Source organism: Callorhinus ursinus, unplaced genomic scaffold, assembly GCF_003265705.2.
Source record: "Callorhinus ursinus isolate GAN/ISIS: 27379988/994484 unplaced genomic scaffold, GSC_fseal_2.0 scaffold8, whole genome shotgun sequence".
Classification (NCBI taxonomy): Eukaryota; Metazoa; Chordata; class Mammalia; order Carnivora; family Otariidae; genus Callorhinus; species Callorhinus ursinus.
In genome coordinates this window covers 62030191-62042252 of record NW_027397070.1, presented here as the reverse complement: position 1 = coordinate 62042252, position 12062 = coordinate 62030191, and the positions used below count along the sequence as shown (strand labels likewise).

Here is a 12062-nt window from a genome sequence, read left to right as displayed (position 1 = left end):
CCCCCCAACCGCCCCCCCCAACTGCCCTGTGGACACCTAGGCGGAGGGGAGAGCTCCTCTGTACCCACCCAGCGCCTTTTCCTCCTTCCAGGCCCTGCTGACAGAGGGAAGGGTCTGGGTTCACTGTATAATACTGTGTGGGGGTAGGGGGTGCAGGGGAGGCACACTGTTGTCGCCTGCAGCCCAGCCTGCACAGAGACGGGCTGGCCACCTCAGGGCAGCACTGGGCCTGCGACCCGGCCTGCCCCGCAGGGAGCCCCCTCTCTCAGGGCCTCATCCCTCTCAAACCCTGAAAGGACAGCCTTCCCACCAGGAGCTCTGTGACATGAGGCTGCCGCGACCTCCTCAGCATCGCCTCAGCTCGTACACAAAATGGCGAGAGCCAGCGCCACCTCACGAATCCAGTCACACCCAGAGATGCCACCCCAACGCAACCTGCCTGACCCACCGTCCAGCCAGCAAGTTCTACCAGGAGACCAGGGGCCCAGCCCCAAAGTGGGCTTCCAAAACCGATGCACTTTTTTCAAAAATGGCTTTTCAAAAATAAACCCACAGGAGTGAAAAAGCATTTCCTTCCAGGCACTTGGTCAGGGTGATGACCCAGAAGTCTCCTTTCTGGGTCTTTGTTTCTTATGAAAGTGTACCCATATGTTCTAGACTGTTCCACAGGCTGCCTTCCAGCCGTCAGAAGGAAGAAAGGCTAGTCATCAGCTGGCACATCAATCCCACCCGCTTCTGCTGCCTCTCGGCCACTATTCGGGGAATCACTGAACATCAGACCAAGCAGGGACCTAGAGATCACTGGGTTCATTTCTCAGACGGGGAAAATGGGGCCCAGAGAGAGTTAGAGACTTGCTTCCTAGAGTATGCTCCCAAATCACCACAGGGACGGGACCCTAGAGACATCCACTAGCCCTACCGACGTCCGGCAGCGTGCAAGCCCCCAAGCATCTTCCAGATCAGCAGAGGACGATACAATTAGCTCGACTCCCTGATTGCCAGGCGTGGTGGCGGCGGGAGTGGGCGTGAAGGGGGCACAAAAGGGATAAATCCCACTGGAACGACTAGAGCAGCATTGCTCAGCCTTTCCTTCCGCATTCTCTTCTTTTGCCAAAAAGACATGAAAGACTAACAATCACCATTAATTTACCCTTCATAGAAGAAAGGAGGCTTTACATGGCAAAAACAAACAAACAAACCAACCCTCATCTCAGAATAAAAGACAGTTCTGCCCAGGAAGAGATGGTTTGGCAATCTTGGCTGACACACACACACACACACACGCACACACACACACACACACACCCCCAACATCACCACAACCCGATTTTCCTAGTTTCTCCATGGACCACAGACCTGAACCTGGGACCCAATGACCCAGTCTGCCCCCCCCCCCGCAAAACCTGTACACCCAGCTAACTCCAGCCTTTTTGCTGAGGATGCAGTATCTATTGGTGATCCAGAGCTGGCTTCAGCTTCTCCCACCCTCTCTCCTCTGGAAGCAAGGGAATGCAGCTAGAATTAGGGGAGCCCAGCTGAGGAGGATAAGATGAAGGGATTGGGGGCTACACAGGGTCCCTACAATCTTGTTCCAAACTGGTGATCTCAGGGGGTCACCACCGGCTGCAGAAGGGGAGTTGGGCTCCTGACCTCCCAGTCCTGGGCCCCACCCTGAGCTCTGCACTGCCTTAACAAATAGTTCCGGAAGGTCAGGTGCTTTGGGACACAAAAGAGAAGGCTGCGAGGCAAGTTTTAGAATCCTGTTCAGTGTATCATTGTCCCTGAGCATTTATGGAGCGCCAGCTCTGTGCAGGACAGAAAGATCTGGAAGTAAAAGATCTGATCCCTTTTATTTGGAAGTCTATAATCGAAACCAGAAGATGTGACAGCAAAGGGGTTTTGGTGTCTTGCTAGGTAGATAAGTAGTTCATGCAAAAAGTGTTTTGAGTATTCAAAAAGGAGAAATGTCCAAGAGCTGTGTGGCTGCAAGTCTTCATGGAGGAAGTGGCAGCATCCCAGCAGGAAGGAACTTTCAAACCTGGCCTCCCTCTTCAATGCCGCCTACACAGTTCTGCTCATTTGTCATTGCCTGGATGGCACGAACTGGGGACAACCCTCACTCAAGGGACAGATGGAATCCGTGATGGGGTGGGAAGGACAGAGTTTGTGGCGGTCTATCAACATTCCTCCCTTCCCTCTGCTCTGGCTCCTTGGCTGGGAGCCACCGCAGGCCAGCTCAGATGCCTGTCTATAAAATGGAGCTCCAGGGAGGCCTGAGACTGCAGTGAGGGGCCCAGGGTGGGTCTCCCCTTCAAATATCATACCTAGTTTTGGTGGGTTTCCATCTTTTATTTCTTATCTCCAGGATTAAAATGCGGGTGTCTTCATTTTAATGAAGGATTTGAAGCTTTCAACGTTTTCAACCTCGGTAAAGATCACTACACAGGGACCCAGGCCCAGGACAGGTCCTGTCAAGTGGTAGGGGAGATGAGAAGGGGGGCCTCGGGGACAAATGTGTGGGCACTCCCCTGTCCCAAGCAGACCCTGAGCCCCCACCCCTACATGCTTCCTAGCGGGTGCACTGGGGCTTCTCAGGGCCCAGAAGGGCAGGCTTGAGTCTCTTTTCGTGTCTAGAAGGGGGTGGGTTTCCCAGCTGAGCGCCAGCCAGGACCACCTGGGAGCTTAGCCCCCGAAAGCAAGGAAACAAGGAAGCCCAGGTCAGTGAGCAGAGCTAGAGCTGGGATCTGGAACCCCGAATCCATCACTGCTCTGGGTGGGCCCCCAGCCCAGAAGAGCCCCCAGTCTTAGAGCCTGGAGTGCCTGAGGGACTCTCAAGGGGTTCAGCAGGACCCCTGCATTATGTCAGGCATGAGGCAGAAATCCAGGGCTCTCCGGGGCTTGGCCCAAGGCAGCCCCTTGCAAGCCCAAGGCTCAGGAGACCCGATTTCTAGGCCCAGCCCCACCTGCAGCTCCTAAGACCTTGGCTAAGTCACTTCCTCTTTCTGGGACTTCCTTTCCCTTGTCAAATTAGGGGGTTGGATTAGATCCAAGAGTGGAATCCTTTTCAAATAAAATCTTAAGCAGACTCTCAATTTACCAGACATCTAAAAGTGTGGGCTCTGAGTGTTCTGAGTGTCCACGTCCTCAGTGACCCCTGCACAATTTGACACCTGGCCTCTGAGCAGGTCACAGCTTTGCCAGAGATATCCTCGACGCCTCTCCCGCTCGCACCTCACCTCCAGTTCATCAGCAGATCCTGCGGCTCCGGCTTCTTCCCTCACTGCCCAGGCCCCCAGCCCGCAGCCCTCTCTCCTGCCTACAGAAGAGCTTCCTTCCCTGCAGTTTCCCTGACTCTGTTCCCCCTACGGTCTGTGTGCAATACGGCCCATCTGTGCAAACCCCATCTGTGGCCCCCAGCACTCTGCAAAGCCATCACCCCACCAGACCACCTTCTGTCCTCATCTCCCACACTCTACTCCAGGTTCCCGGGCCTCGAGGTTCCCGACATGCCAGCAGCAGCCCCCAGGGACTTGCCTTACTCTCCCACTTCCTTCGGGCCTCTCCCAAATGCCACCTCCTTGGAGTAGCCTTCCCGGACCACCTGCTCCGGAACAGCCCCTTTGGGGTCCCCACACCCCTTACCCTGATGTTCTGTTTCTTCTGAGAACATCAGCTGCAAGCAGGCAGGGGCTTGCTTGAATGCTGCCCCCCTCCCCCCAGTGCAGACACAATTTGTCGAACAGAGGGAGACAAAGTACCCGCAGTGAGGATACTGGGCAGCCTGTCTGCCTTTTCTTTCTCCCCGGCTGACATTTTCAACAAGAAGTAGATAGAGCTTAGCTGCCAAGATCCTCACACTCCTCTTCCAGGGGGCTGACACCCAAGTGACGCCATCCTAGCTCCCAGGGGGATGAAGACAGCAGGCATTCCCCTGGCTGTCTGAACATCATCTCCAGCCAGTGAGAAGGAGGGGGCTTTTGGAAGCCAAGCGGAAAGAAGAATCCTCAGCCTAGGACTCAGATCTCAGCCCTGAGTGGTCAGCAGGGCCTGGGGGTGGCCTGGGAGTGAGGAGTCGTAAATGACTACTCCTCATCATCTCTGGGCTGGAACACAGGTGGAGGTGCCGCCCAGGGAACAGCGGATGTGTGGGGGTGCACCTGAGAACTGCCTTATAGGACTTGAGAGTCAAGAAGGACGGGGCTCCCGAGGGGAGAACAGGGTCTCATATGGTAGCAGTTAGTGGGAGGCAGACTGCAACTCAAGTTCAGGAATTCCTTTCTTAGGTATGTGCCTGTCAGAAGGACTGCCACAGTGGTGGCAAGTTCTCCGTCCCTGGAGGTATGCAAGCACCTTCCAGGAATGTTGTCAAAGGGACTCCTGTACCAGGTCCAAGGTTCAGCGAGATACTGTTTAGGAACCCTTCCAACACAAAAGGGCCTCTTAAATAAAGTGTTTTTAGCAACAAACCAATATTCCCTAGAATATGCCCTCACTGTTCTAAGCAGGCCTGAGCTGGTGTGTTAACCCTTAGCTGCCTGTAGGCAGCTGCTTAAATATTAACTCATTCAAACCTCATAGCAATCCTATGAAGTGGGTGTTATCATTATCCCCAATTTAAAAATGAGTCAAAGGCCAGGTCTCTTGTCCAAGGCTAAATAGCTAGTAAACAGAGATAACTACTATTATCAAAAAAACTATTAAGAGTTATACGCAAATGTGCAAAACTCTTTTTTTTTTTTAAGATGTATTTATTTTGAGAGAGCAAGAGAATGTACAAGTAGGGGGAGGAGCAAAGGGAAAGAATCTCAAGCAGACTCCCCACTCAGCGGGGAGCCCCAGGCCCGGCTGACCCAGGGCTCCATCCTGGGACCCTGAGATCAGAACCTGGGCCAAAATCAAGAATCAGATGCTCAACCAAATGAGCCACCCAGGTGCTCCAACATGCAAAACTCTTTATGCATTATCTCATTTAATCCTTAAAACAACTGTGTGAGGGCAGTTACTATTATTCATCGTCATTTTATAGATAAGTAAACTGAGGCACAGAGAGCTTAAGTAACTGACCCAGCAGTGAACAAAGAAAGGCATGAGGAAGTGGGTGAGGTGAAGTCATTCCTGGGGTGGGGGGGGAAGGAAAGCTGGAGAGGTCAGGACCCTGGCCCCCCACCTCCCCTTCCTCCCTGGGAAACTCCTCCTAGCTCCTCCCTGCGATACTGGATGTGGTAGACACTTGCCCCTAAGGGGCCCCTTCCCCAACATAATTTCCAATTCTTCCCACCGGATGACATTTGTCTTTGCAGAGGTCACTTCCAAGGGAAAGCATCCAGGCAGAATTTCCGGGGAGGGGCAGCAATGGGAGAAGAAGGAGGAGGGAGGCATTCAGATGCGGCAGAGTTTAAGGGCCCTCCATGCCACCCCTCCCACCAGACTGCAAACCGGTCACCTCCAGCTGTCCCCCAATCCAGGACTGCACAAGATCGGCCCATTCCTCTTGCTTTACAGAGTAGAGAACTGAGGACCTGGGAGCTGAGGTCATGAAGCTAGGCCAGGCAGCAGCTGGGTATCCATCACAGAAGTAGGCCCGGGATTTTTAGACCAAAAAGCCAGGAATGGCAGCCCTGGGGGTGGGGGGCGCCCATAAACCTTGGCACCCAGAAGGTTCTCAGAGGCTTTCCCAAGAATCTGCCTCGGGAATTGGAGCCTCTTCAACCCTCTATAAAGTTTCCCCGCTGGGCTGGGCAGGGCAGGGCAGGGCAGGGCGAGGGAATCTTTTCCCCAGAGCACAGCCCTTAGCAACGTCCAGAAGCAACTGCGGGTTCTTAGGTGGGAGGAGGGGGACCTAAAACGAGGCACTGGAGACCCCTCCTGAAAGCCAGTTCCCAAACTTCCCAAAAAATTCAGCTTCACGCACGCCAAGCTGTGTGCCCTCTCCCCGGGATCCCGCAGACCCCCGCGCAGCCCGTGCGCCCTGGACCCTCCCCAAGCACCAGGCTCGACAAAAGCCGCTCCAAAGGTCACCGTCCCGGACCCGCCTGAGGGACAGGGGAGGGGATCCCGGTGGGTGCGCGGTCTAGGCGGACCGGTCAGCTGCCTGGCGGCGGGTGCACAAAGTTACGGGGACCCCGGTCCCCCACCCCACGCCCGGCTGGGCTTCAGCGTCCCAGGACGCGCGCGGGGGCGCAGGCGGAGCGGCGGGTGCGGGAGGCCGACGGGATCCGGACCCCGAACGATCGCTTCTGCAGTTCAGGCGGGACAGGAGCCCGGGGAAGGGGCCACGTCCACGCAGTCCCTCCACCCCGGCTCTGACAGGTAGAGACGCCCTTCTAGCACCCGCCCGCCTGGCCGCCTAGCCGCCGAGCGTGCCGGCTGTCTTTTCCAGGGAGCAGGGACGTCTGGGCTTCAAAGTTTAGCCAAGTCCCCGGGTCCTGCAGCCACCAGCGCGGCCCCGGTCCGCGCAGAACGGGAGTCCGGCCTTGGGGAGGCGCTCGGTCTCACCCGACGCCCCGAGGCCGGGTTGGCCAGGGGGCCGCTCCCGGAGCTCCGAGCACTCCCGGGGGCGGGGAAGCGGAGGGGCGCCCGCCCCGGACTTACCCCGCGGGGTCCCCGCGCGCGGGCGCCCCGGCCCGTCGGATCATGCCGCCGGCAGCTCCGGGACCGTGGACGCAGGGGCTCAGGCGCCAGGCGGCGGGGGCCGCCGTGGCCCGGGCGCCCGCATGGCCCTGGCGCTGACCCTCGGGAAGGGCCCGGCCGGGCGCCGCCGCCAGTCCCGCGCCGAGTGGGAAGCCGCCGCCGCCGCCGCCGCCGCCGCCGCCGCCGCGCTCTGGGGCGCTTGCTCGCTTCCACTTCCTGTATCGGAGCGAGCGGGGCTTTCAGGAAGAGGCTGGCCTTGGTGGTCAAGGGGTTTTTGTCAGAAGCCTGGCGGCGGCGGCGGGCGGCCCGAAGCCCCCCTGGGGCACACGGAAGCCCGGCGGCCGCGAGCCCCGCCCCGGGACCGGGCCTGGCGGCGGGCGGCGGCGAGTCGTAAGCGCCGGGCGTCCAGCGGCGTGGAGCCGCCTCCTCGCGCTGGGGCTGCGGCCCGGGCGGCTCCCGAGCGCCGGGAGGGAAACTGAGGGAGAAGTCTCCCACAGGGCGAAGCGTCGCGTGGGAAGGAAGGCGCTCCCGGCTCCAGCCCGCTCGGCCGCCGACCGGCAGGTGGGGAAGCCAAGGGCTCTGGGCGCAGAGCACTCTGTCGCCCGGCAGGGAGCCACAGCCTTGCCTCCCGCCTGCAGGAGCCTGACACTCACTCCCGGGGCAGCCCCAGACCAGAGGCGGGTCCCTGACAGGTGACCACGGAGCTTCCTCTTGGATGCCTCCACTAACGATGAACTCGCTACTTCACAAGGTAGTCTGTTCATCTATCAAGCCAGCCATGCAATTCACCTGTCCTGGGTACCACACCTACGTGGGATCAGAGTGGGAAAGCCGGTGGGCTCACAGATACAACAGCCACAGCAACTCCTGTGTGACCAGGAGGCCTCTCTTCTAAGCATCTGAGCACCCACAAATGCGTCCTAAGCCCTAACTGCCCTCAGAGCATTTCACAGTGACTGGACAGGACTGGTGGACCTTACAGGGCCACCTCTGTCTAACGCAGTAGGGTTTCTCCCCGGGATCCCGCAGACCCCCCCCCGCGCACTATCGACATTTGGGGCCAGGTAATTCTTTGTTATGGGGGCTGCCCTGTGCATAGTAGGATGTTTGGCAGCATCCCTGACCTCCACGCACTAGATACCTGGAGCATCACCCATCCACCATAACAACCAAAAGGGTCTCCAGCCTTTGCCAGATGTCCCCAGTTGAGACCCACTGGTCTAACGCCTTCATTTTACGGGTAAGGAAACTGAGCCGTAAAGAGAGGACGAGACTCGCCCGAGGCCACACCGCAAGCTGGGTGCAGACAGGACTGAGGCCCAGGGCTCTGGGTACAAGCATCAAGAAAATTCTTTGCCTTCCATGCCTCTGCCCTGCTGCTCCCCTCATGCCCCCCTCCCCACCTTTCCTGACATTTCCACCAACTCAGCCTGGCAGAAATTAGAGAAGAAAAATCTCTATGCAGGAAACTCCCAGCCTCCTGGTGGGAACTTAAGATGGTGCAGCCACTTTGGAAATCCGTCTGGCAGTTCTTCAAAAGGTGAAACCTGGAGTTACCATATGATACAGCAGTTCCACGGAAACAAACACATGTGTTCTCACGGAAGCTACCATATGATACAGCAGTTCCACGGAAACAAACACATGTGTTCTCACGGAAGCTCGTGCGTGAATGTTTGTGGCAGTATTGTTCATGGCAGTGAAAAAGTGGAAACAGTCCAACCGCCCATCAGCTGATGAATGGGTAAAACAAAACATGGTCTATCCCTGCCATGGCATATTAGTAGGCCATAAAAAGGAATTCAGTACTGATACGTGGATGAACCTGGCAAAGATTCTCCCTAGAAGAAGCCAGTTCCAGAGTACTGAGTAAGGAGAGGGTTAAGGTGTAGGGGCTATGGGACCAGGCTCACAGAAACCCCAAATGTGGGGAAATGCTGAGGCAGACAAAACCAGAGATAAAGGGAACAAACCAGACCACCTGGCCCTGGATGTTAGGGAGTATATTTTGGGGCAGCTACATTGTAATCACAGAAAATGACCAGACCTCTGAGCGGTGAGCCATTAAGGATGTTATCAATAGTCTTTGCTCAACCCAAGATGGCACCAGAATCTCAAGGCCACAAGCTTCCTGGTCAGTTCTCATCAGAAGACTGCCAGGAAAAGCCCCCAGGGGCAACCCATTCGGGACCCCTCTCACTCTAGAGAGCTTTTTTCTTTCCTTTCTGTTCTCACCATCACCTAATAAACTTTCACTTCACCCTTTTGTGTCCCCGAGATTCATTCTTCGACTCCGAGAGACAAGAACCCTGCAGTCCTTCACGGGACCACATACTGTTGGATTCCATTTATATAAAATGTCCAGAATCGGCAAATCCATAGAGAAAGAAAGTCAACTGGTGGCTGCCAGAGGTTTGGGGGGAGGGGAGGGGGGAATGACTGCTAGTGTCTACACGGGGCTTTTGGGGGGGGGGCGGTGAAGAAAATGTTCTAGTATAGACGGTGGTGATGGTTGCACAGTTTTGTGGTCAGACTAAAAACCAGTGAATTATACACTTGAAGTGGGTGAATTGTATGGTATGTGACTTCTATCTCAATTAAACTGTTATTTGATTTTTAAAATACAGCCTCCGGGAGGCTTTGCTGACTGTTCTACAGCCATATCACCTCCTCCTCCGCCGGACCCCTGCAGGCCTCCCTCATTAGAGCATGCTCCCGCTGAGCTTTCCTCTCCTCCCGAGGCTCGATGGTCTCCGTCCCGGATGAGAATCTTTTCCACATCTCCCTGGATAGGACTGTAAGCTCCTGTTTGAAAACCTGAGCTTTGAGGGCAGACCTGTGTGCAAGTCCAACCCTAGGACCTGCCAGCTGGGTAGCCCCAGGCAAACCACTTCCTAGTGCCCCAGCTTGGTCATCTGTAAAAGTGATGAGTGCAAGTGGGCACCCACTCCAGGCGCCATTTTTAGTCATTTGTTCTTGCTAAAACAAGCCTGGAGGCTCCTCCCAGGCCTCCCTGGGCCCCAGGGGAGAGGGCTATGCAAATATCACACCTAGAACAACCCTTCAGACCCTACCATGCTGATCTGGACTGCGAGTCACCCTGCTCTTCCATATGCCCCCTTCCAATCCCCCCTCCCCCAAATAAAGGCTTCCCTCAGCTTCCTGGGCCACTGCTGAGAAACAGGACGAGCCCCTCAAAGCCTGGGTTCCATGGGTCCAGCCCCGAGGTTCTCACAACATCCCCACAGAGGCCTCCACAAGGCCTGTTGCTCACCTGCTCTGTGAAGACAGAATTCCTCAGGTAGACACCAGATGAGGTCCCACCCTGCCCCTGTGGCTAGTAACTGACTGAAAAGGAAGTTGCCAAGATTCCAGAAATCTGAGCAGCTTCTATTAGTTGCGGCCTCTGCCAAATTTGCCTTTCCTCGGTCTCCCTTTGACTCACCCAAGTCCTCATGCCACCCCCCTACTCCTCTCCTTGGACACGGATCTCAGGACTCCTGCTGGGGAGTACATATCTGCTGCTGTTTGGGCCTGCAGGCTCCTCCTCCCCCCTCCCCTAGTCTGTGTTTGTTCGTTAGTACCCCAGTACCTGGTTTCCCTTTAAGAAGCTACTCCTCAACGTTGGGTTCAGGTGGAGCTGCCAACTTTCCACCCCCATTTGAGAGGGAACACATATTCTGGTCTAGCCAATCAGAGCCCTACTCTCACCAGGCACAGTGATTGTTTCAGGGATGAACACATGACCCAAACTGGGCCAATGAAATTCCTCCCTGGGACTTTTTGTTGGCACCGCTGGGTGGGGCGGGGGGGGGTCGAAGCTGGCAGTCTCCCCCTCACCCCAAGCTGGCTGAGCTAGGACAGTATAAACTTGGGGTAGCACAATAGCCATCTGGGCCACCATGTGGCAAAGTGGTACTCAGGAAGAAAGCCAGGATGGAGAAAAGCACTGTGGGGAGAGACCATGCCCTAGTGACATCCTTTGAGGTCTAGATTCTGATGTGTTTAAAGCCAGTTGCTTCCTTTAAACATCTCTGTTGCATGAACAGTCCTTTTTATTTTCCCTTCCTTTTCGAAAAACATAACTGGAGTCAGGCTTCTGTTAGTCGTCACGCCAAGATTCCAGGCTCTCCATGACTACAGGCCCTCCTCCGTCTTCACTCCTCACTGGGCCTGAAGGATGTTCAGTTGTGGCAGAGGGCTATAGGAATGAACAGGTAAATCCTTCAACTTATTGCCCCAAATAGATGAGGCTGATTTGCATCTCTGGGGTCCTCATGGGGGGGCTCTCACCTCCACCTGCTCCTCAGCCTCCTCCTCCCTCCACATAGGTGAGGGCGAATAGACTCAGTCCCAAGGGGCACCGTGGGAATTTTCAGGGAAAGGTCACCTCTTGGTGGTGACCTCAACTTCAAGGCTTGCGGGAGTTTCTGGGAACTCTTAGTGAAGAAAAAAGTCTTGCTTTTCAAAATTTCCCCAAAACTTGCTCTGAGTTGGATAAGAGACTTTGAGGAAATAGAGTGTGTTATTTCCACAGAAATTCTCCTTCTATCTAGAATAGTTGATGAGAGCAGGGGCTTGAGTCAGTCTGCCAGGGTTCAAATCTTAGCTCTGTCACTTAGAGGCTGTGTGACCTTAGGCAAACTACTTTGCCTCTCTGTGCTTCAGTTTCTTCTTCTGTGAGATGGGAGAATAATAGTGCCTACCTCAGGGGCACCTGCGTGGCTCAGTCGGTGAAGAGTCTGCCTTCAGCTCAGGTCATGATTCCGGGGTCCTGGGATCCAGCCCTGCGTGGGGCTCCCTGCCCAGTGGGGAGTCTGCTTCTCCCTTTACCTCTGCTCCTCCCCTCTGCTTGTGCTCTCTCTCTCTCAAATAAATAAATAAAATCTTTAAAAAAAAATAGTGCCTCATAAGGGTTGCTGTGAGTGTTGTATGAGCTCATGTAGGTAAGGGGCTTAGAACAGAGCCTCGCATATGGTAAGTGCTCAGTAAGTATTAGCTATTATTTGTACCATGACCAAGGGCTTTACCGTATCAGTCAAATCTCACCAGAAACAAAATGGCACATCTGATTAGGATCATTTGAGGAGGGTTTAATGAATTTGTAGGTGAGGAAGTACAAGGGAGGGTGCCGTCACCTTCCTCAGCCCAAAGATGGGGAGAAGGGGTGGTTACTAGACCCGGAAGCAGAGAGTCCCGTCCTGTAGAAAGACTGCCAGGGGAGAGGAGCAGGGACCCTCAGTCCAGGGATGCAGCCAGCTCACAGCGACCTCGAGGGAGACAGCCAGGAAAATAAATGCTCTGAGTCTTCTCCCCCCACTCCAATCTCCTACCGCGGGGTGGGTGGGGGGGCCCTCAATTGCCAAAGCCTGAGGGCTTGGGAGTCCATTGGCCAGTCCCTGTGGGTGTGGGGTCCCTATGGATCAGACTGC

At 55.6% G+C, this 12062-nt stretch overlaps 1 protein-coding gene across 1 annotated transcript in view; it reads right to left on the bottom strand.

Moving 5' to 3' along the window:
• RIN3 (Ras and Rab interactor 3) overlaps positions 1–6864 on the bottom strand; it is a 121694-nt gene extending 114830 nt beyond the window's left edge. Inside the window, exon 1 of the mRNA XM_025869442.2 lies at positions 6592–6864. Within this exon, the coding sequence (XP_025725227.1) occupies positions 6592–6635 (44 nt within the window). The 5' untranslated portion in view covers positions 6636–6864. The remainder of the gene's footprint in view (positions 1–6591) is intronic.
• Positions 6865–12062: the final 5198 nt, after the last annotated feature.